Source organism: Oryza sativa, chromosome 3 (genome assembly GCF_034140825.1).
Source record: "Oryza sativa Japonica Group chromosome 3, ASM3414082v1".
NCBI classification, from domain to species: Eukaryota; Viridiplantae; Streptophyta; class Magnoliopsida; order Poales; family Poaceae; genus Oryza; species Oryza sativa.
This window is the reverse complement of record NC_089037.1, coordinates 32,916,975-32,941,551: the sequence shown is the minus strand read 5'-3', so window position 1 is coordinate 32,941,551 and position 24,577 is coordinate 32,916,975. Positions and strand designations below refer to the sequence as shown.

Genomic DNA, 24,577 nt, shown 5'->3' with positions numbered 1-24,577 from the left:
AAATTAATTAAACTTAACCAAGTTTAATAAAAAAATCAAAACGACTTATAATATAAAAACGGAGGAGTCCCATGTTTAGAATTAAAGCTTTCAATTACATATCCATTTGCAAAGAAGCAGACAGTAGTACGTGGTACATCTGAGCTTTTATCACACACCAAAGAAAAAAAAATGAGAGGAAAGATCGTGATGAAGATTCATCAGTTCTTCCATTTCACCATCCCACAGGCTGATCATGGGAAGCTGCTAGCAAATATTTACCAAGCAAAAAACACCATGCAAACACCATGCGATCCCCAGAGGCTTCAAGACCCGAGCCGGTACATGCCGTCCACAACGAACGGCCTGCCCATGTACAGCGGCAGCGCCGCCGCCGCCGCAAGGCCGCCGCCGTGGCCGGAGTGTCGGAAGCCGCCTCCGGCAGCTTCCATCGTCGGGAAGGCCGTGCCTGCCACCGGCGTCGGCTTCCAGTGCCGCTTCCTCTGGTTGATGAACCAGTTGTTGATCTGCTTCTGGTCCAGCCCCGTCGTCTGCGCCAGCGTCATCTTCTCCATCTCCTGCTCATACACAACCCCGTAAATTTCACGCATTTTCAAACGAGTTAATTTGGTGCAGAAAATGTGGTTGAATTGATCAAACGGGATGTGATGCGTGCGTACGGAGGGATAGGGCCACTTGTAGTGCAGCTCCCACCAGTGCAGAAGCTTCTGCCTGGCCTCCTTGGGAAGCTTCCCTTTCTTGGTCCTCTTGGAGAACACCTGCCGGAGATCGCCCAACGAGCCACCGTACTTCCTCAGAAGCTGGTGCTTCAGCTGCTTGTCACTAGGGTCTTGCTCTTCCTCTGATGATCCCGTGCCTTCACAATTACTCTCTGTTAAAAACAGCAGCTCAAAAAGGTTAATTGTTCAACATGATGTTCTATCAAAATAATTAAAAATTACATGACTGCGTGCGTCACAGCAGGTAAACCTCATATGAAGGGAGGTGTGGGAGATCGAATAGATTATGCATAGAGTATAATGGTAGTACTGTGTATTACTCAATCGGTCAGCCCCACCAGGCCACCAGTCAGTCAATTAATTCTTTGTGTTTACTAGGTAGGAGTGTATCGAAGTAAGCAACAGTGCAACCCTGAAGGCCTGAACATGTTGTACACTCTGTGCACCCAATAATTGTCCTTGCTCAGCTAGACAGGCCCTGTTTGGAGGAGCTTCTTCCAGCTGCAACTTTTCCCAAAAGCTACTTCTGCTAGAAGCTGTCCCAAACAGTCCACAGCTTCTGAGAATCTGTAGTTACAGATTCTGAAAATTGAACTAAGAAGCCAGAAGCTGGAGAAGCTGGGTTTCAGAGCATTTCCAGATTTTCAGAAGCTTGCTACCAAACAGCTGATTATCAGAATCTAAAGCTCCACCAAACAGGCCACGGTATTTCCAAATTCCAAGCAGAAAACTAGACTAGTCAAACAGCCGCCATACCGTTCAATTTGAGACAAGGATATTCATTTTGATTCGTAGGGAAAAGCTATGACAAGAATATATACTAAATATTACAAGGCCTGCTTGTGTTCTGTTTATTCGAAGGCAAAAAAAAAAATCAGTGATCTTGTGTGAACACTTAGACAGAACGGTTTTAAAATATACTGTCTCCTTCTCAAATTGATCATCATATAAATTTACGCACCAAGACCAAAAAATAATTTAAATCACATCAATCAAGACACAATGCACACATTCTCCCACAATGCATACATCGATTAAAACTCCATGCCAATTACTCCACCCTAGCATGCACGCATTCTCCCATGTTGTATTAATTGTATTCCGATGAAATCCGTCTCCATGCAGTTATATGATGATCAATTTAAGAAATTTTGATTTCTATTACATGATAATCAATTTAGAAAGGAGGGAGTAATTAGCGGGCACATAATAAAGATGAGTTCAAAACGATGGTGACAAGAGAAACCATTCCACCATGCTATGAAAAAATTGTGCCCATCCTAATTTGCATTCATCTCAAAGCGATTGTAATATATAGATCCAGGATTTGTACGGATAGTGAATCTCATAAATTTTGCCATATTAGTCGTCTTTTGAAACACCACCTTGTATATATGCAACTACTAGTGTAAAAAACTACACTAATTCATATAGACAAAACTATTGATTTTAACAATGAAATAAGGCCAAATACTTACAAAGACTACACTAGTTCCACTAAAAAAATTATTCATACCCTTGATTTCAGAAGATTAAAAAAAATATAAATAACAAATATATTACACAACTCCTACAATTCATAGGATAATATTTATAGTATGCAGTTCAAATTCCATCCAATATAAAAATTTATTTGAAACTTTCTGGGAGCTATTTATGCTGCATGTGTGCACATACACATTCTGTTGACATTGGAATATTTCCAGACAGTAGAGCAGCATGCAACCAGAATATGATTCAAAAAGTAATTAACAGAATGAAAAGTGTTACTTATGAACAGTTAAATGGATATTTCTGAAATGACAACATTGAGACGAAATGACATCAAAAGAGTGCAAAGTCTAGTTAGTATTGATGCTAGTACAAGACACTGGTTAAAGTAATGTGTGCATAGACTGTATTTTCATTGTTGTGGATGATATATATGTTAAGTTAGATAATCATTCACTTATTAACAAGCCGTGTTTATCACTCTTATGAACTCCTAATGCAATCCTCCCTCCTTTTTTAAATATATGACATTGCTGACTTTTGAACATGACGTTTGTCCATTCACCTTACAAAAAAAAATAGTGCAAATATGTAAAATTATAAGTTATGTTTGATGTACCTTTAATAATAAACAAGTCACAAAAAATAATTTATATTTCAAACGTCATATCTAAAAGTCAATAGCTAATATCTGAACATGATCCATACTGGTGAAATAGTAGGATTCCAACAATTCATCTGAGTATATGGAATAGATCAAATCATGTGTGAGGGGATGAATTGTTGCACCAGTCCAATAAATATCCAACAAATTAGAAAAAAAATCAATTCCAAAAGAGACCATCTGTCCAACAAATTAGAAACAAAAATCAATTCCAAAAGAGACCATCTGTAGACAGGAATATATGTGTAGACACAAAAAAAAATGCCTCATCGGTAGGGGAATAGCTGAATGACATTTTGGCAGACTAAATATATAAGAAACCAGATAATTCTTCCATATATGTACTCCTATATATTATCCAGGATTTGTACGGATAGTGAATTTCATAATTTTGCCATATTAGTCGTCTTATGAAACACCACCTTGTATATATGCAATTACCAGTGTAAAAAACTACACTAGTTCATATAGACAAAATTATTGAACTATGTTTCAACAAAACACAATATGATATGCATGCTGGTCACTATGCTGCTTTCATTCTTTCAATTATTTGGCACTCGATTGATGTCTGTATATATAAGAAAGAGTTCTGATCTGGAAATCTATTCGTATGGCTACGGAAAGTGCTCAATAATGTTCGGAAACAACTGCACTTGAAAGGACACAACTAGATGGTCATACACACTTATCAATTGTCTAATATATAGCTGGATCCTTACCCCACTCCAGTAACTATATATCCAGGCCATGAGACAAAGTGCACAGGGTACTAACAGTGCCCATTCATGTCCGACAGCCAAGACTCGATCCAGGATTTGAGGTCGGTAAACCAATTACACTCACGGAGGCACAATGACAATAGGCCCACCGGCCACTCATTCTGTCATCCACCGCCACTCATGTTTTCAACCAGCTAGATGTTACTTACACCTCAATTTGGCCACTATGTTCTGCAAACTTTGATGGTTCGTTTAATTTACCTCTTGGCCCTTAATCTTAACATAAATCGTCTAAGTTGAAAACAAAGATCGTCTAGCCATTTCTCTGTGACTACCAGCGGAAGACATGACAAGAGAGCAAAAATGTAGGTTAGACAAGGACCTGCAGAGATATTGGGGACAGAACGTGCTGAGAGCTTTCTCCTGTCAGTTCATCACTTGTGATGCATGCACTGAACTCTTTAATTAGAAGCTAATAATGTCAGCAAGGTTGGGTCTTAATTCTAAAAATAAAAGAAAATCAGAGGAAAAAAAATAACGTCAGTACAAGGTACAAGTTCAAAGAACTGCATGTGCTCCAGTATTAATTATTCCTTTGTATGATTCATTAAGATTGTACGACAGAGGGAGGACACCATCGTTGTATTGCACAGGAGGAAGTGGAGACTGGAAAGTAGGAGAGCCATGCATATATGGCAATTTGGAAACCCTGGAGCTCAGCTCGCAGCCTCACCGTGTGACCTCATGATGCTTATCATACTGGTCATGTATACTTAATTAAGCTCCAATTATTACGAAACTGATCTAATGCATGCAACCCTTATCCCCCACCCTAATAAACATATTAAAGCCTGAGATTAGCAGCCTTAAGAAATACTGCTGCAACAGCCACATGAGTCCAAAGAGGTGACAAAAAAAAAACTAACTCCAATTCCATAAAGTGAGATACCATTTCGGCATTTCCCAATATGGCAAGCTGCAAATCTTTGTAGAGAAGAGGCGTATAAAATACTCACCAGCGAGCGAATCGAGCTGCGTCTCCACCCTGCTGAAGAACTCCGCGGCTTCCAGGATCGGCCGCTCCAGCTCCTCCCTGTACCTCGTCAGCATGCTGCAGTACGCGTCCTGTGATGACAAGATCAGATCCCATGTCGATCGATCAGAAGAACAGTGGATATATATGTGTGTGTGTCTGTCTATATATATGCACGCATGCGAGCAAAGGAGTTGATGATCTATATATGTTGATACCATGAACTGATCGAGCTGATCCGGGTCGTCATCACGCTGTGGCTCGTGCCGGCGACGAGGGTGGCCGTCGGCTTCGTCCAGCTGCTGCGCCGCCGGCACAGCCGTGAGCTTGGTCAGTACATCCGGCGGCGCCCCGACCTGATAAAAAAACCAACAAAATCAACTTGGTCAGTACATCCGGCACGGCCGTGAGCTTGGTCAGCACATGGCGTGTTGTCGTCTGTATCTGCATGGGTTTAAATATATGCATCTGCTAGCTTAGCTACTACACCTTTTTGCAGCCTAAGTAGGCGGCTAGGAGAGCCGAGTACTGTGGATGCGACATGATCTCGGCCTTGACCGCCGCCTCCGCGCCTGCCGGCGAGACCTGTCCCTGCACAGCTGCTGCTGCTGCTTCGCCGCCACCGCCGCCGTGGTGATGCCCATCATGCCCATGCTGCCGCGCCGACGACTCCGGGCCGGCGAGCAGCTGGTACAGCAACGGGGGCGGCGAGATGTGGTCCGGGTTCTCCGGCGAGATCAGCTCCGGCAACCGAGCTGTGGTGCTGCTGCTGCCACCTCCTGCGAGACTGGCGAAGCTCTCCATGGCCGACAGGACAGGTGAGGTGAAGAAGAGGCGATAGATAGTAGTTATGGCAAACAAACCCTAGCAAAGAAAAGGAGGAGATGATCTCCTGAAATGAGGTGGTGGTGGTTGAGATGGATGGATGCAGGGAATGTGAAGAGGAGAGGAAGCTAGAAAGAAGATGAATATGATGGTACTCCTCCTAGTATACGTATGGCCCATCTTAGCTTTGTTCTAACGTCAAAATCAGAGCGAGAAATTAATGAAGAGGTTAGGCTATTCAGTGTTTGCAAGCAGCAGCAGCAGCAGCAACAGTGAAACTACTGCAAAACACATGAGAAAGGAGGGAATAATTATACTCCTGGGCTAAAGCGTAGACAGAGCAATGACGGCGAATAAAAACAGACGGGGGGAAAAAGGATCTGGACAACGTAACAGCGGCAGGCGCAGCTGATACACATGGCACATGCACCTCTCGTGTGGGATGTTTCCTCTCTTCTCTTCTCATTCGAATACTGTTCGTTTTCAGACAGAAAACAGAGATATTCATATGCTGGCCAGTATTACGCCGCAGCTCCTTTCGTCTCCAGGTCGATCGGCATGAAGCAGCAGCAGTACTAAGTACTACTACCTCCGTCCCAAAATAAGTGCAGTTGTGGATATCCGTGCCCAACGTTTGACCGTTCGTCTTATTTGAAAATTTTGTGAAAAATTTAAAAATATTTAGTCACACATAAAGTACTATTTATGTTTTATCATCTAATAGTAATAAAAATACTAATAAAAAAATTTCAAATAAGACGAACGGTTAATACAAAACTGCACTTATTTTGGGATGGAGGGAGGGAGTTCGTATAGCAGCGTTTGCAGTACAAGGCGTCTCATGAACAGCAACAGGACAGTGGACGGGACGTACGAGAGAGCTACAGTCTACAGCAGTTGTGTGTTAGTTCCATGCGTTGAGCGGTCGAGGTCCTTAACTTCTTTTCACTAAGATGGAAAGATTCTGGGAAAAGTAATGTGATGGAACTGTGCATCGATGTGGCCACTCTATATTCTATATAGCTAGAGATATCTCCTAACCTCAGATATCATATCAGAAATTCATCTGTTTAGTACTACCTAGTACATCGTCGTTGTGCTAATAGCATCAGATATATCAGAAGTACAGTATACTTACAGTCATCGAGACCTCGAGTAGTTAGCTCCGATCCTTCCTACGAGCTCCGGACTGTGTGTGCGAAGATCCCGTGTTTTAAGCTCGTCCTGTCAAATCCACGTCGAAGGATGCACAAGTATACGGATAGTTAGTTTCCGCTAATTAGGCAGCCACAGACACTCCGCCAGGCATAGCGCGCGGCACAGCACGTGGGCGTGTTTAGAGCTATAATAACTGCCCATCTTCCAGACTCTAGAGTAAACGGAAACAGTAGCACAAACAGGAAAATCTTATTAAAAAATAGTGTAAATATGAACAATATAAGTCATGTTTTAAAGTTTTTTTTAAGTTATAGAACAAATCGCAATAAAATAAATGATATTTATTTTGTGAATAATACAAATAACCAGAAATTATACCAAAAATCAATGACATCGTTTATTAAAAAAAGGGAGTATTTTGAAGGTTACAAAATGTAATTTTACCATACCTCTAAGGGGGCTGCAATACAACGGAATCCCGTTGGGACGGGATGATACCAGTTAGGTATCAGGTCCTGATACCTCTGAGGTATCATGTCCTGATACCTAACCTTTATCAGACGATACTTCCGAGGTATCAGGTGATACCTATAAGATATCAGGCGATTCCTATCATGTATCATGTGATACTTGCGAAGTATCAGGTGAAACCTGTCAGGTATCAGGCGATTCCTACCATGTATTAGGTGATACTTGCAAGGTATCAGGAGCCAGGCACTAAAAGCGTCGTCGTCGGTGATCCCACTGTCCACGTATTGTGCCGGAGCTTGTCGCCGGCGGCGGCATCCTCCACGATCCACGCCGGAGATCGTCGCCGGTGATCCCACCGTCCACGTCTCGTGCCAGAGCTTGTCGCCGGCAGCGGCATCCTCCACGGTCCACGCCGGAGATCGTCGCCGGCGCAGCCACATCCTCCGCCATCCACGTTCCACGTCGGAGCTCGTCGCCGGTGGCCGCGTCCTCCTCCGCCACGCCCCACGCCGGGCTCATCGTTAGCGGCCGCGTCCTCCACCATCCATGCCTCATGCCGGAGCTCGTCGCCGAGGCCGCGTCCTCCACCGTCCACATCCCCACATCATCATCAAGCGTTCGCATCGGCGCGGTCACAGGCGGTAGCGACGAGCAGGCAATGACCGCGACCATGAAGCTATCATCAGCAGCAGTGACGCACGCGGAAAAGACATGGCTCAAGGAGATAGTGCAGGAGGAGGCGATACCGTCCCACGCGCTCGGGACGGTATATCCCGTGGTATAGCATTTCAACACCTCTAAACACCTTAATAAAGGATAAAAATGAGTATTGCATCAATGAATATAAAGGAATGTGTTTATTTAATTTCAGACTTTTGAAATTGCATTATACACGCTATTAATTACTACATTCATAAATATGACTTTTAAAATAAGATTTTTTTGGTTAAACTTTCAAAACGTTCACCATCAATAACATTTTCAAATAATCCATTTATATAAAGATAGCAAAAAAAAGGCTACACCATGTTTTCTCTATAGGTAGAAACTTTCACATTAATCGAAGAAAAAGGGTAAGGCATTACAGTCTATCTAAATTATAATAGCGTAGATTAATTGATATAGTTGTATAGAAAATATGATTGTATTTATTAATACACTTTTATTCTATGTCAAAATTATTTTCATAAAAAGAATGATGGTTAAAGTTTGACCTAATCTTAGACTAAATCAAATGAGCGGATAGGTAGTGAATATACTAATTAAATAGAAATACAATGGACGCAGACGCACGTCTATTTCTAATAAACCTTTATCCTGGGAACCCATTTCTGATGGAAATTAAACGCCACAGGCCACATGCATCATCGAACGTCGCTATTTTGCATAGCCGCCACAGTCATCGGATAGGTGATTTAATCACCGAGTTGTTTTTTGTTGAAAAGCTGCTCACATAACGTCTGTGCAGGTGGCCTTGTAAAATCAAATCAGCGTACAAGTATTACCTGAGATATCTTTTGGATATTATTGGTAGTAGAATGTAATTAATCAAAGAATCTTATCTTTAAAAGTAAAGATGGGACAGGAAGACTTGTCACCAATCATATCATTTTGAGTACCCATAGACTCAGGGTGGATGGATGCATGGATGCTCAGTTGGCTCACTATTTTGCTAGTACACATCTGTACATGCACGGTGCAAGTTATATACTCCTATGCTTTACAGTAAGCTTCTAATTTTTAAATCCAAGAGACATTGCTGAGTACTTGAACTTACCTCACTGTTTGCATACATAAATATTGCACCTATCTGTTTTGTTCTGCATGTAGCTAGTTTCTTCTGTATTAACCAATAAATACTATTTTACCATGAAGAAAACGGTAGAAGAATCACAAGAAGAAAGGAAGCAACAACTGGAAGAGATTGAAATTTTAAAGAAGTCACCAAAGGAGACAAATGGCCTTCGTCGTTTAATTGGCCTCAATACTCCCTCTTTTGGTCAGCCTCAGTAAGGTTTGTCTATCCTCTAAATGTCCCCATGCTGATTCATGTTAAGATGACTAGTTTTGTGGTTGGTGTGATCTGGACATGTGACTTTGTTTTGGTTAGTGAATGTAAACGACTATTTGGACATGTGACGTCATTTTGGTCACTAGCGATGGCTGGATTTGGTCGATGATGATATGCGCAATGTACTGATGTTGTATCGATGTAATTGAACCTGTTTTGGTCAATGAACTTGTGATGTTTGTGTTGGCTAATGAATCTGTGCTTATATTAGAACATGTGACTGAATTTGGTCGTTAATTGGGCTATAAGATTTGAGATTTCCTGGATGTTAGTTGGGTTGTGTATTGGATGATAATTGGGCTAAAAATTGGCTGATAAGGTGGCTGAATACGTGATTGTATAATGCTTGGGCCTATGTGGGCCTTTCGAATTTTCTGGGCCCACTCATTAGTTGATTCCAATGCAAATGCATATAAATACAAGTGGGATGAAAATATTGTGTAATTTGATGCGTTTTAGATGGGCCAGGCCTAAATCTAATCGGGCTTGTAACTAGGCATGACCCATAAACATGTGGAAAAAGTATACTTCGACTCCCTCAACTATGACCCGAGTATGATTCATGACCTCCAACCACAAAACCGGGCATATCGACTCCTCCAACCATCAAAACCAGTGCAAACTATGCCCCTGGGTGGTTTTGGAGGCGGTTTAGGCTGACGTGGCGACCACGTGGTGGTGTTGACCGGTCTTCGTCCAGCGTGTCGTCGACGTGTCGCTTATCTGGCACAAGAGTAAACAAAAAAAACAAAAAATTATGGGACCGACATGTCATTCACACAAAAAAAAAATAGTGGGCCCCACATGTCATCTTTTCCACATGTGAGCTCCCGGCCGTCCGCATGCTAGGGGAAGAGCTTGCCGTCCGCGCGACGGTGGTGGAGCTCCCGGCCGTCCGCACGCCGGGGGAGGAGCTCGTCAGCGTCCGCGCGCGGGGGAGGAGCAACCAGCCATCCGCGCGCCGGGGGAGGAGCTCGCCGGCGTACGCGCGCGGGAAGGTGCAATCGGCCGTCCGCACGCCGGGGGAGGAGCTCGCCGGTGTCCACGCGCGGGGGAGGAGCTCTCGGCCCTCCGCGCGCCAAGGGAGGAGCTCGCCGGCGTCCGCGTGCGGGGAGGAGCTCCCAGCCTTTCGGGTGCCACGGGAGGAGCTCGCTGGCATCCGCGCACGGGGGAGGAGCTCCGGCCTTTCGCACGACGAGGGAGGAGCTCGCCGGCGTCCGCGCAACGGGGGAGGAGCTCGCCGGCGTCCGTGCTTGAGCAAGGAGCTCCCGGCCGTCCGCGCACATGGGGAAGAGCTCGCCGCCGTCTTGCCGGTGCCCGTCGGCATCTCGAGCAACATGTGGCAGCGCGCGTCGAGGGCACGCTTCAGCTCACCCATGTACCGCCGCCGCCGCCGCTGCCGCTCCCTACCGCCACCCCCACCGCCGCCCGCTGCCACTGCCGCGGCCGCTCCCCACCGAAGAGAAAGGCCAGGGGAGAGAGAGAGAAGGAGAGAGAGAGAGGAGGGGATGAAGGAGGAAGAAGGGAAGGAGAAGGAGGATGACATGTAGGTCCCACAATACTTTATTTGTGTGAATGACATATGGGTCCCACATATTTCTTTTTATTTTTTTATTCTAATGCCATGTAAGAGCCACGTAGGATAAAGACTCGGTCAAGAGCGCCACGTAGGCGCCACGTCATCCAAAACCACCCAAGGTATTGTTTGTACCGGTTTTGATAGTTGGAGGAGTCGATATACCCGATTTTGTGGTTGGAGGACATGAATCATACTCGGGCGATAGTTGAGGGAGTCAAAGTATACTTTTTCCTAAACATGTTGATCATTGTATGGGCCTTGGCAGGCCACAAGAAATTGTGACGAAATAAATTGACAAAAAAACTCTGCCATATCAGCTCCACGTCATCGTGTGCTAAAATTTTATGACGTTTTCTATCCGACATGGCATCTGTACACTCATCAAAGTTTAGTGAGTTATAACGATTTCTGAGCTCAATAATGACAAAAATGGGCGTCATAGACTCAATGACGATAGAAGGATCGTCACTAGATTAGTGAAAAAAAAAACAAGTTTTCATCATAAAACTTCATTAGAGACGCATGATAGGTGACGAATGAATTTTCGTCACGCAAGCATCACAAATTTCAAATCATGACGTAAATTTCAGTTTGTGACGTAAGTGAAACGTCACCTATCATAAGATTTCTTGTAAGGTCATACACAGTGCAGATATAAGAAGTGGTCGAGTGCCTCCAGCTTGTCATATCGGTGCGATGATGCTAGGTTGGCTAAGTTTGTGCAAGCCCTTCGGATTCCTCATGCCCTCTGAAGGGTGCGGGTGCCCCTACAGACCGAGCAAAGGCCAATACCACGAGCCACGTTGACCTTGGATGTAGGAGAGAGTAGAGAGGGGAGAGCGTGGGATGTTGCCACTAACAAGCTAAAGCGCATCTAGCAAGCTAGAGCGCACCTACCACGCCATCCCCCAATTCATGTCGGCTCGAAGCTCACGTCATGGCCGAATTTGATAGCCACTAGCTATAGCCACCCTAGAGCCGTGGTCATCGATTTGAGAAGGAGAGAAAATGGATGGCCACGGGAACTAGCGAGGAAGGACTCCCCATGGCATAGGAATCCGCAAGGGCATTCGGCTTCCTCCTCATCACTGAGCTTGTTCACACCCTTGTTCACTCGGCCAATGCAAGGCCAGATAGGGAGCATGCGACTAGAGGTGAAGAAGAGAGCAATGTTGACAAGAAGGGGAGGGGAGATAGGAGCCGATGGAGGGTAGGGAGTGACGAAGGCAATGGGAGGAGCCGTCGGTAAATGGGGATTTCATGGAGTGGCTGGGGATGGGTCTAGACAATATCTACGAGATTAGGTCAAGGGAGCTATTTTATAATAGTTTCTAGTTTTAAGGGTGTTTAGTGTAAATTTTAGTCGTAATCACACAAAATTTGACTAAAATAGAAAATATGAGAGGTTGACATGCAAAATTGAAAACATGACTTAATTCAGCAACTTTTTCACTATAGGAGAGAATGTGTAGCCTCAACTTTGAGATCCTTATTGGAGTGGCTTGTATTATGAATGGCCTAATAAAGCTAGAGTGAGGGATCAGCTACTTATACGTATTTTGTCTCATATGTGCTATTTTATGTGGCTTCGTATATTATTAGTTCACTCAACCATTTAACATATATACATAGGAGTAAAATATAGATATTATGGTGAGTAGTTATATTAACTGGACTGGCCCAATAAGGTTACTTAGTAGTACATCCGTTCTAAAATGTAGCTTTCTAGCACAGGACCTTGTCCCAAAATAAAGTCATTTCTCAACCTACCTTCTCCTCTCAACCAATCATAACCATTTTCTTTCATCTACTACTCTGTCCTAACAAAAAAAGACAAACTCTAGCTCCAACCTGGACACGCATGTGTGCTAGGATTAGACTTTTTTGGGGACGGAGGGGGCACTTTCTATTCTTAACCAATCACACACTTTCTCAAATCATTCTCACATATTTTCTTAATACCCGTGCCAACCTAAAAAAATACTTAAATTTTGGCATGAAGGAAGTAGTAGATTTATTTAAGATATTAATGCCAGAACTACTTCCTCCATCTTTAAATGTAAGCACTTTTTAGATTGACACGAGTATTAAGAAAGTAGGTGAAAATAATTGAAAGAAATGTGTGATTGATTGAGAGGAGAAAGTAGATAAAATAGAATGATTGTGATTGGTTGAAAGGAGAAGGTATGTGAAGAAATAGTTTTATCTTGGGACAAAGTATTGTGCTAGAAATAGTTACATTTTAGGATGGAGGTAGTAGCAAAATTTCAATAAAGCAGGGATCAGTGCAGGAGTAGAAACGTATAGTGGTAACTAACCAGTGAGGCCCCATGTATGCAAGCCAGAAGCTTGGAGCGGCCACGGGCCACGTGCAAGAACGTGGCCAGTACATTGTGCAGCCTCCATCGACCTGGTGCTTGTGTAGTTGTGTGCAGCGGCAGCAGCAGCAGCTTCCGCATGCATCCGGCCATCCTACTTCCTGCTGACAAGAGAACATGGAAGCAATAAGTCAGTGTTCCAACTCTGGTAAATACAAATGCTTCGGCCGTACACTGGCGGTCAGATTAAACATGTAAGGAGCAGAAACTGGGCCTTGCATTGCTGCCATTCATCCACAGCCAGAATATCAGCCCAACACAAACTGGTAGTGCTTCCAAACATATTGCGTTGTATGGAGTAGTCAGGATTCAGCCCAGTTAAACCATCTGGAGCCCATTTATGCCTTTCAGGAGTGCTGTCCAGGAGTGGACACCATCTGGAGCCCATTTATGCCTTTCAGGAATGCTGTCCAGGAGTGGACTTATCTTTCTCATGTTACAGTTTTATTCCATATAGGATGAGCCCGTTTTCCTATACTAGATGATATAGCTTTTCAAGATCCTCTCAAAAAAAGATAGCCTCTCAAGAAAAGATTGACAGCTAAATGACAAACAAAGCCTAATCACACCCACCATTCCAAGTTACTTTCAGAGAGGTCCTTCAGAATGTGAAATGGTTAATATATAATTACGTGTCAAAGCTCCTGACCCGTCTGATCAATCTTTTGCTCGGATGTCACTTTCTCGTGTCCAGACCTCCAGATGACTTCACTTACAAACCTGCAGTCATATATAGAAACAACTTTTTACTTCCTTAGTCCTCACACATGAATGATACTAATACCATAAGTAAATACAGCAAGAATTCAAACCAACGAACAAAAGGCGTTGCAGTTTCAATGTTAAACTCAACAGCTGGAAGCTCACAGATTTGTCAAAATACAGTATATATCATTCAAACGGTCACTTCACCGGATTATTGCAATAAATCAGTAAACAAGCTATTGAATAGGAAAGGCATAAATCAGAGGTAGGGATTAGTACAGGATGGCATGGTACATTAACCTCGAATGCTTTCCAAATTCCTAACAATATAATGTACAACAGTTCAAAAACAGAAGAAGCGTTTGACCAGATGACAAAGGAAAAAACATAAAAACAGGATCAAACACCTCCCATCTTATAACTCGAGCAAGGTGGCCACCTGGTGATCTATTGATATGTCAAATTCTTTATCAATTGAAATCATTTATCCATAGAGCAATACCAAGTTATTTTCCAAACATCCAAATATGGCTTACAATGTAATATGGCACAATGATGTAAATTAGCTTTGGACCTTTATTTATGATATATAATCAATCAGTAGGACCAATTTGGTCTTCCACGTTTCATTAACATGAATTATTTTTCTAAAACTAAAGTATAAATAAATCATACAAGAGCCACGGTCCAAACTGGACCAACTAAAAGATCAGCATGAACAATGTAAAGATTGAGTAGAACAGAACAAGAATACCAATACAACACAAATTAACAGAAAATCTACCCTGATGCAAGCCAGCCTACATCATCCATTACACCATAGCATTGACAGTGACTGAAGGAGTAAAGGGAGCAAGGAAGGCCAAATGCCAGATGCCAATGACTCGTTTATTCGGTGAGTATATTTCAAAGCACTTGGAAATCAAGCAACTTATTTAATTGACTTACTATCCACAAGTAGCTCAATCGAGACACAAAAATTATGTTGAATATGATAGTATGCTCGCTGGGTTGGTATGCATAAATGGATGGCAATCACACATCAAATGGCTACTCCAAAAGATAGCAGAAAAATCCCACTCCCCTTGAAAAAATAGCACAAAGGTTTTGCGACACAACAGAGCAAATTATGAACAGAACTTCTGCAGCAGGATTAGGATCCAGCTAGAGAAGAGGTAATGTGAAGACCAATCATGCCACCTGATTGTTGTACCTGATATTGGAAACAGGGATATTTTTAGAAAATGCAAGCACTGTACTTGTTGCTAGCTAGTCTGTGCTATGTAAGTTACTATGCTTCTACCAAATATTCTACCAAACTGATCAAAGAAGGATGGGCAGTTGGGCACTACCTTTCTTTAAGAAATGATGCTTTTATACGATGAAATGCATGCATTTTATTTACAATGCATAGTTAGATGGGTGTTCTGAGAATGTTATTTCACTATTTCAGCATGTAATCTTGCAAAACTTATTTCTTCTCTCCCATAATGGAAATTAAAAATACATTACATTTTGCAAAACAAAAGATTATATAGTGTACATGGGTTGCACTTCCAAGTTATGATTTTTACACTTTATTGAACTGGCCACTGTCTGGTTGTCTGCAATACAGTATATATGTGTGCAAGAGTAGTACACAGCATGAACCAAAGGAATTGGATCAGACATGAAAACTTGAAGCATACGGTGCACAAAGACCAGGTCCAAGGAAGAGGCCAGCAATAAGCTGCTGCCTTGCTGATGGCCGCATGATGGAGATTCTAATCCAAGGGAAACAACAATTAGAAAGAAAGCAACCCAGATCACACCACCACAAATTAAACCGTATTTTATTACCATCACACGCAGCCCCCTTTTCCCGTGGCAATAATACAATCCTCTATTCCTCTCTCATGTCTGCCTTTTGAGCACATAAACACACCACCCTCGCCATCATCATGCCTAACCAAGTTTAGGCCCTAATCAACGCTTTGCTCTGCACACCTCGCAAGAGATCAGAGCCCCTGAAAGCTAGAAGAGGAGATAGAGGATAACCCACACGCCATGGGGAGAGCGCCGTGCTGCGACAAGGCGAGCGTGAAGAAGGGGCCATGGTCACCGGAGGAGGACGCGAAGCTCAAATCCTACATCGAGCAGAACGGCACCGGCGGCAACTGGATCGCCCTGCCCCAGAAGATCGGTATGTGTTGGCAATTCTCATGAGTCATGAGTCGATGTGGTGGTTGTGGCAGCAGCAGCAGCGATAGTGGTAGAAGAAAGCTAATCAAGTGCATGTGTGTCTTTGTTGGTTTGGGTTTGTACATGTAGGTTTGAAAAGGTGCGGCAAGAGCTGCCGCCTCCGGTGGCTGAACTACCTCCGGCCGAACATCAAGCACGGCGGGTTCTCGGAGGAGGAAGACAGGATCATCCTCAGCCTCTACATCAGCATAGGAAGCAGGTATACTTGCTAATTCAGCTGGGCACACACAAGTCTAGTCACTCCTATGATCAACTCAACTGTAGAATTAGCTGCGAAACCGGTAGGCAGGCAGGCAGGTTGCACATGGGGCATGAGAGTGTAGTACAATCTATGATCTGACATGACCATATATGCATGGCACAGGTGGTCGATAATAGCAGCGCAGCTGCCGGGGCGGACGGACAATGACATCAAGAACTATTGGAACACGAGGCTCAAGAAGAAGCTCTTTGGCAAGCAGTCGCGCAAGGATCAGAGGCAGCAGCAGCACCTGGCGCGCCAGGCGGCAGCAGCTGCCAGCGACTTGCAGATCAAACAAGAAGCGAGCAGGGGTGCAAACGAAGCCGATGGCTTGGCTGCCGGTGCCAATTACACTTGGCATCACCACCACGCCATGGCCGTGCCTGTGCACCCGATGTCGGCACCAATGGTGGTGGAAGGAGGCCGTGTGGGAGACGATGTCGATGAGTCGATCCGGAAGCTTCTGTTCAAGCTCGGAGGGAACCCATTCGCGGCCTCGCCGGCACCGCCATGCATACCTCCACCACCAATGTACGAGGAAGCCCCAAGCTTCGTGCCACCATTGGCGCACGGCGTGCCGCTCAACGAAGGCGGCATGCAGTGCTCCAGCGTGCTGCCGGCGCTGGAGCTGGACGAGAACTTCCACTTCAACCATGTCAAGCTGGACGGGCTCGAGTGCCTCTTCGGGATGGGAGATCACCAAAACATGAGATGGAATGAGGTGAGCCCGTTGGTTTGCCCTAATAACGCTGTGGCGTCCAGCTCCCAAGGGATGCAGCAGTACTGCCTAGTTGAAGAACCAGCTGACCTCGGGATGCAGTAGCAATTTGGTTGTGTTTCCGTGTACATGCATGATTGTGTGGTGTAAATCTGTAGCATTCATGGGGAAATTAATGGGGAAAGATGAGATCAAACTTCTTTGAACTAAGAGCAATAAGGTCGAGCTCTCACCACTCCTAGATGAGAGATAGGTGCATGCCTGATTTTCCAGGTGTCTTCATGTGAGTCTAGTCTTTAAATGGTATTTTCCTCTACTCTCTTACTGCCCTACAGAAACATTTTACATTAGACTGTACGTGTTGCATTTATCTGTCGCTTAATTTGGTGTGTTTTGGCGTATTTAATTTGTATCAAGTGACAAGTACTGACCTAAACTTAAGACTTAGGGCTATAGCTAGAAATTTGTTTTATGTTCCTAATACCGTACCATAGGGCATTATATCCCCTTTTTTTAAAGATCATGCTATACGTACACACACTTATCTTTAAAAAAAATTCTCTAATGTTTGCTTAAATTTGGCCCAAAAAAACAGTATACATCATGCGATATTAAGAAATATACTAAGACAAGCATATCTACAGAATCCGCAATATTAACATATCATGCCCTTTTGTATGCAAAGGTAAGAGAGAAGAATCAGTTTACTCAAGTATTACTCAAGTGTCTACAGCCATAATTTATTATTCGATATTCCAAGGCACTGGGCATTTATGTGCCAGAAGATATGTCATTACTGGCACATGAGATTAAGATTTAGTTTGTGCAAAAACTTCCTCATGTGCAGTGTCAAATATATTTATGGTGACTAATCCGTTCAAGTTTGAAATTTTGGAGTCTGAAATGATACGGGACCTTCATTTCTCTTGATGTCATATGCAATTATCAAAACGTTTATTTGACTTAGCTTGTTTGATTTCTCATTCCGTACATTAGCCAAGTAAGTGAAGCGTTGGTATAATCATTAGTTGACATTTGTCTTCAACAACTAGTTGTCGTACTGGGGAAAGAACAGACCTCTACCCAGGTAATAATCAAACTATATTTATATCTATTACTAAGCTAGCATGCCCCTTCCTACGACCAAGGAAAATGTCAGCCCAGCTAACTGTTCTAGAAAAATGAAAACTCAACTGACCTCTCCCATCATTGACACCACACATTGTTCCAGCAAGATGTCGTCATTGCCTTTTCCATTCGGATGCTTGCATAAAATGAAGTAAAGAGCATGCTTTTTAGGAGTTCCTCATAAATATGTAAAAGAAATACATAACAGAATGTAAAAAAAAAAGGATAGAATACTCTTATGTTGTGGGTGATAACAGCCATAGCGTTTAAACAACAAACACGTTACATGGATATGGTTCATTTACATGAGTTGCCAATTTCGAATATCACCATTTCTAGCTGTTTTGTTATAGGAGGGTCTGAATCTACGAGAAATTAGATAGATCAATACAATTTGATGTCTTTGATAGATATGTTTTGCTAATTTAAGAAATCACGTGGATCAATTAAATCAACATAACTTATTTTCATCGGCACCAATAATCAGCCGAATCAGAAAGGTCAAGTTTACATATGTTGCTTTGTTTGGTAAAAGAAGTTCACAGTTCAGACCAAAAGGAGGCCCAGTCTATATGATTGTTAGGAGGCATCATGCATGGACAAACAAGTCTATCATCAGTTAGAAAAGAAATAGTATAGTACAGACTACAGAGCATGCCTGAGAAGAGTCAAGTTGGTTAATTCACAGTCCAAGCCAGAAAGGAACCTGTAAATCTACCAGACTACCAACAAGGGCATGAAGTCAATGCTGCTTTGGTTACCTAACCTCCACATAGGTGAGTAGGCATATTTAAAATGATTGAGTTGATAGGACAAAGGCCATCCATCTCATCTGTTGTGACATGAAACTTCTTTGAATTGAATTTTCATGAGGCAATCAATAAAAGTCATCACATTGGTCGTCTTAATTTTCATTATGTAATTTGTTAGTCATAATGTATTAATGTCGTCTGCCATAGCTAATTATAGATTTCTCATCTTATGACCTATATCTATGTAATTGCAATTAGACATTTCCACCATCTGCTATACTAAAACAATATTTAAACTGAGACACTCACCTCATGGCCATCTTATCAGCCGTGTTCAATGATTAGTATAGCTTGTTAATATGATGTCCCGTACGGCCACAGCACATCATTAGAGACATCTTGAAGTACACTTGCTGTAACAGCTCAGTTTCAATCGGTACCTAACACCTGCACAAATGGGGCAACAGCTTGCCTTTCATTTTGGAGAAAAAAAACTAAATGCTAATGCTATAATAGATATTATGTGCTACATGGTTCTCGTGAGAGTCATATTCCCCTTGATTGAACACTATCACACAGCCAAAAAATGTTCCAAAATGCATATATGCATGTAAAAGTTAGACCAAAATGACATTAAAACTATTAGCAATACAATTTCTAACCCCTGCAGCAATTCATGAGCGACAAACCTACAAATATCCTGTTTGTCCTAAATTAGAATAGATAAAATCAATGTAAAATCAGTGGTTACATAAGATAGATGTACTAAAGAAGTAAAAGATATGCGCAAGTAATGCTATATGAAATCTTTTAAAATCAAGGACTCTGTTACGTAAGCAGTGACACTGCAGGGAATTTACATACACTTTGGTTTGGTTGATCATCTGCTTTAGAGTCAGTGAGCAATAAGTGGCGTTCCAGATAATGGACATGCATCGTTTGTCCTATTCTGTTAGACAAGAATTTTTACTAAGTAAATATAAATGTCTAACATACAAAGCTGGTCAGCTTAACAGCATTTCAGTTTAATTGGGTCTTAAACACTGTTTTAGGAGTAAACCATAGCGTTGCTATAAGTTCAAACACTTACATTTTGATAGTGCCAGTTTTTCATTCAGCTAGGCCCTTAACGCAACTACACCAAAACAACCAAGTACTTTTTTCATTCCTTTACCATTCCAGAGTTGCCGGCTGTCTTATTTTTTCAGTTAGGTGAAAGCAACTTAATTTTCCCACAACAAAACAAAATTATTCAGATTCTATATAATATATGCCTTCACTGATATATGATATTTTTCAGTTACTATTGTTTTCGTCTCTCCTTGACAATTCCAGAAAAATGCTAAACCTTTTTATAAGATGATAAAAATAACTGGTGTCTATGTATATCTTTTACTAGGTTGCTAGCTAGAATCAGGGGACAAACACATGTTACTTGTAAGTATGGCTATCATAAACTGTTAGGCGGTGGACCGGTGGTTGCTTGCTTTGCAACCTAGCTTCACTGATTGATTCAATACCACACAGAGATATGGTAATTAATTTGCAGAACACCATATTTTTCAAAACAGAATAAAATCAGTCAGCCAAGAAAAAAAGAGAAATAAGTGCAAAAATGGCAAGCTTTGTGCAAACGAGAAGCTGATGCACAGAAAATTGCAGAAAGTTGTAACAGGAACCTCCCACAAGCAAAGAACTATCAACAGGATAAGCTACACGTATTACCAAAAAAACGACTTCCCCTAAGAGCTAGCCAAATTCACTATAAAAACCATACACTGGCTGTAAAGTGGTGAGAATATCCCTGCCCAACTAGGTTTCTGCTAGAAAGAGCGCCTTGCAAAACGTCAAACATTCACAACTTGATGGCACATGCCGTCAACACAGCTGAGTTAATTAATTGCATAGCCAAGTATTGCCTGCACCTGAGACAAGAGCTAAAGAGCCAGTACTGTGATGATAAAGTACTCAAGAAATCTGAGAAGGGTTTGTTGTTTATTACATGACAGGGACAGTCACTAAGATAGATTTTGATGTTCCTTAACTTTTCTGATACTAACCCAAAAGCTTTTTAATCTAGCGGCCTCCTCCCACTCTGGGTAATATAATCTATGCACTTATGTAAATTTATTGACTGTCACAGGCAGCCACTTTACTAACTTGTTCATTATTATTCCATTACAAGAGGAAGAAGTCGAACTGGCTCTGATTATGTTGTCCAAGGAAGGATAAAGGAATAATCATAGTAACCTCACTGACCATCTTCTTCCATATGACTCTATCCTCAATAAATATATTATGCATCTTATTTTTTATTAGGATGACAGCAAGTTTGTTAGATTAAAAAATTTAAGTAATTATCTGGCTGCAGGGCTGAAAAGGGCGTCACGTTTGTTGTTGAACCATCAAATCATATAAAGGATAAATGAATGGAGAAAGTGTGGTTGTGATGCAACACTGTCAAGCATATGAAACAGCTAGGAAGGATACGGTAAAGTTCAAGAAATATGATATTGTTCACGTATAAGAGATCTTACCACCTTTAAAGCCCTCACAATTTCCACGAGGATGATCCATTCTTTGAAAAAAGGGTATTATCCTTGGATCACTCTGTTCTTAATTAAATAATTATGGAACACATATCATTAAAAATATTCTTCTCTATAAATTAAATGATGGAATAAGGGAATATTATTGAATCAACATGCTAACTTATGATTCCTACAGAGTAACATTTCATCCAGCAGCAGATCAGACAGCATGTCATCAAAGTGAACAAAAGATGCAAGCAGAGACATATAAGATATCTAAGCTTCTCCATAAAAACATGTTCATGTTCAACATGCATGTAATGTTCTATGGCATGTAAACATAATTATTCTGAAAATAGGTTTTGTGTGTTACTAGCTGTGTGTCTCCTCTCATGGATATTAATTCAACCGGTTAAGTAAATTCCAGACGATGTGATGAGAAGTGAATTTGATCCAATAAACAGGAATCCAAAGTTAGTATATTGCATCCTTAGTCAATGTAACTGGTTTCACCTTAGGAACACACGGTACACATTGATGAAATGCTATAATAGGCCTAGAGATCTACCATTTGCTCTTTCGGCACAAGATTGGAACCCCTTTTCATGGTCTCTGATAAACTGATGGCCCCTACTTGTGAAAAGTAAAAAGGGGGAAAGGACAGCCCCTTAACCAGTAAAGGTGTTTCTCCAACATGTAGGTCTATAGCTGATTATAAATAGAGCTTGCGGATTTCACTTCAGTAAACAAAGGCACTTGTGATACGATTTCAACAATACATGCCTGCAAATACAAAACCACGTCCTAGTGCACCATTCATACATATGAGCCAGATATGAAAGGAGAAGCTTTCATATTAATGTTATTAAGAAGAGAGGTGAACACGCGCGTAGACCGCTGATAGGGATCGAATGTGGGTGGGCATGCACGCAACCCAGCGCTCTGGCCATTTGCACTAGGCGCAGCTTCCCGTACATCCATATGTATGGATGAGAAGATTAAATATGGTTATTTATTGACTGGATTGAATAGATCAAGATTACAGTTCAATAAGGTATTTTCTATTTAATAAAACTTGTATATGGTCAATTTGGCCAAGAGTTGAAAAACCTGCAAGAGCATGAACGAACAAAAATTCAAGCTATCTCACTATCTCGATGTAGCAACACTGTATTGATTGACACAAGGAATAAATGGATAAGACGTAAACTCTAGTTGCAAACATATCAAACTGAATGAATGCTTGACTTCAGTACATCATTGGTCTAATCATACAGTTTAAGTCCCTATACAACTAGCAGAAGCCAAACGGAAGACGTTCTATTGCACATTTCATGGGCCCGATTATCTCACCGTGGCACCTAACAGGGACAGTTTCAACCTAATTTACACCACCAGTCAGCTTCTATCACTGCAAACATAACTAGCGATCTTCTAGTTGATTGACGTTAATTAATAAACGGGCATGTTTATCTAAAAAAAGGACATGTCTATGTAAAATAATATAGCACTATCAAGTCAAGAGACACTAGTGTCTACTCATAGGCTCATAGCTACCTTCAAATGTTCTTTTCATACAGAGATGAAAACTAAAAACCGAAATTCCACACACAAAATTTCTCCACCTCTCGTTCTATCTGACCTAATCCCAGATCACAGCCGTGTTAGCCACCTCAATAGCATCCCGCTCCCTAAACTCTATATATGATTCCTCACCCAATCGTGCACTACCGGTAACCGCCATTGTCGTCACGCGATGTGATCCGCAGATCTGCAGAGCAAACAGAGCAACAACGCCACCGATTCCCAACCCCCAACACTCCAACAACCACCAAACATGCCCCTCTCCCCGCATGAACCCGTCTCGATTAGTTCAACGAACTAGGGATTTCGAAGGAATCGCGCGAACCATACGATCCATCCAGGAGGGGGAAAAATTAAGGGCAAACCTCCGGATCGATACCTCTGACGCGCGCGCAGGAGAGGAATTCGGCTCGAGCAAATGCGTCGGATCGAGGAAACCCTAGGATCCGGGTCTCGAGTCTCCACCGCCTCCTCCGCCTCCGCCTCCGCCCCTTCGCAAGCCTCCGATCCCCACACTTGGGTGGGAAAATTTTGGCGGCACAGCGGAGCGGGGTGAGGCCGCCCGCGCTGGACCAGGAGGCTGGAAGCCGAGGAGACTGGAAGCCTGGAATCCTGGGCTTTTATAGGCCCATCAGGCCTTATTTCCGTCAGGCCTAGCGGCTGTTTCAGTTGGGAATTTAAGTCTATTATGACTCCCTAATTTTTTCCCCTTATTTAAACACCGACCTCAACTGCAAAAAGTATAATGCCTCTTCCTTCTTTAAAAACAGATACAAATCAGCTCCTGTTGAAAGCGGTTTCAACTGACGTGATGGTTTTACCACATAAAACCCACATGTCAACAACTTTCTCTTCATCTCATCTTCTTCCTCACCTCTCACCTCTCCCCTCTCTGTGCGTCAACCCGAGGCACAACGCGAAAACCCGCGGGTTATCACTTATTTGACATATAAGTGGGTTCGCGGGTTGGTTCGCTTGCATCCCTAGATAGTAGAACAGGTCGTCCACCGGATCCACGTACTATTGTTGCTGCCCTAGACAATGTCACATCCACGCCACAGCCACAGCACACCGCTTGGCGTGCTCGCCGCCTCCGCGCCTTGCAGAACCTCCATACCACCTGGTCTGCAATGGCGGTCTGGTTCAGGAACCCAACGTAGGACCTGTGGTTGGTCACCGCTAGGAGGGAGAAGTAGTTGTACCCGTTGGCTGCCGGATGCTGCGGCTCCGTCCTAATGGCCGCGACGGCCTTTTGAGGCATGCGCAGCGGCGCTGGTCCAACATGTTGCATAGCCGGATCAAGGTGTAGCCTCCCCTTCCTTCTCGGTGAACTAATGGAGCCACTAAAAGGGAGGGAGGCTGAAAGAGAAAGGGGAGAGGTGAGGAAGAAGACGAGATGAAGAGGAACTCACTGACACGTCGATCCCACATGCTGACTCATCGAGTCGACCATGATTAAATTGCCACCGTTTTCAACACCATCACGTGAGTTGATTTGCCCTGATTTTCGAAGATGGGGGAGGCTTTATATCTGGTTTTGTGGCTGAGTAAGGCGATTAAATCAGG

General features: G+C 42.8%; 2 protein-coding genes across 4 annotated transcripts; one reads left to right on the top strand and one right to left on the bottom strand.

Annotated features, from left to right (window-relative positions):
- Positions 1-49: 49 nt before the first annotated feature.
- On the bottom strand, positions 50-23,552 carry LOC4334261 (homeobox protein knotted-1-like 8). Of its 3 annotated transcripts, XM_066308182.1 has the most exons (11): positions 23,391-23,552; positions 19,206-19,343; positions 18,215-18,280; positions 13,761-13,831; positions 13,052-13,212; positions 6,593-6,678; positions 5,119-5,493; positions 4,848-4,985; positions 4,613-4,721; positions 660-871; positions 73-557 (listed from the first exon to the last, which is right to left on the bottom strand). In XM_066308182.1, the coding sequence occupies exons 6-11, from the start codon at positions 6,596-6,598 to the stop codon at positions 306-308; spliced, it is 1,092 nt and encodes a 363-aa protein (XP_066164279.1). In that variant the 5' UTR covers positions 6,599-6,678; positions 13,052-13,212; positions 13,761-13,831; positions 18,215-18,280; positions 19,206-19,343; positions 23,391-23,552; the 3' UTR covers positions 73-305. The 3 variants fall into 3 exon arrangements, with proteins under 3 accessions (NP_001405653.1, XP_066164279.1, XP_025879466.1); NM_001418724.1 differs by lacking the exons at positions 6,593-6,678; positions 13,052-13,212; positions 13,761-13,831; ... (1 more) ...; positions 19,206-19,343; positions 23,391-23,552 and having other exon boundaries at positions 50-557; positions 660-856; positions 5,119-5,573; XM_026023681.2 differs by lacking the exons at positions 6,593-6,678; positions 13,052-13,212; positions 13,761-13,831; ... (1 more) ...; positions 19,206-19,343; positions 23,391-23,552 and having other exon boundaries at positions 5,119-5,735.
- LOC4334260 (transcription factor RAX3) lies at positions 15,641-17,345 on the top strand. Its single transcript, XM_015772841.3, has 3 exons — positions 15,641-15,998; positions 16,127-16,256; positions 16,422-17,345. The coding sequence occupies exons 1-3, from the start codon at positions 15,863-15,865 to the stop codon at positions 17,119-17,121; spliced, it is 966 nt and encodes a 321-aa protein (XP_015628327.1). The 5' UTR covers positions 15,641-15,862; the 3' UTR covers positions 17,122-17,345.
- Positions 23,553-24,577: the final 1,025 nt, after the last annotated feature.

Excerpts from the sequence above, each read along its gene's own strand:
- LOC4334260 (XM_015772841.3), top strand. The coding sequence starts at position 15,863 with ATGGGGAGAGCGCCGTGCTGCGACAAGGCGAGCGTGAAGAAGGGGCCA. Across the intron at positions 15,999-16,126 it reads CGCCCTGCCCCAGAAGATCG|GTTTGAAAAGGTGCGGCAAG; the intron begins GTATGTGTTGGC and ends TTGTACATGTAG. Across the intron at positions 16,257-16,421 it reads TACATCAGCATAGGAAGCAG|GTGGTCGATAATAGCAGCGC; the intron begins GTATACTTGCTA and ends TGCATGGCACAG.
- LOC4334261 (XM_066308182.1), bottom strand. Across the intron at positions 4,986-5,118 it reads CCTACTTAGGCTGCAAAAAG|GTCGGGGCGCCGCCGGATGT; the intron begins GTGTAGTAGCTA and ends TTTTTTTATCAG. Across the intron at positions 4,722-4,847 it reads ATCAGCTCGATCAGTTCATG|GACGCGTACTGCAGCATGCT; the intron begins GTATCAACATAT and ends TTGTCATCACAG.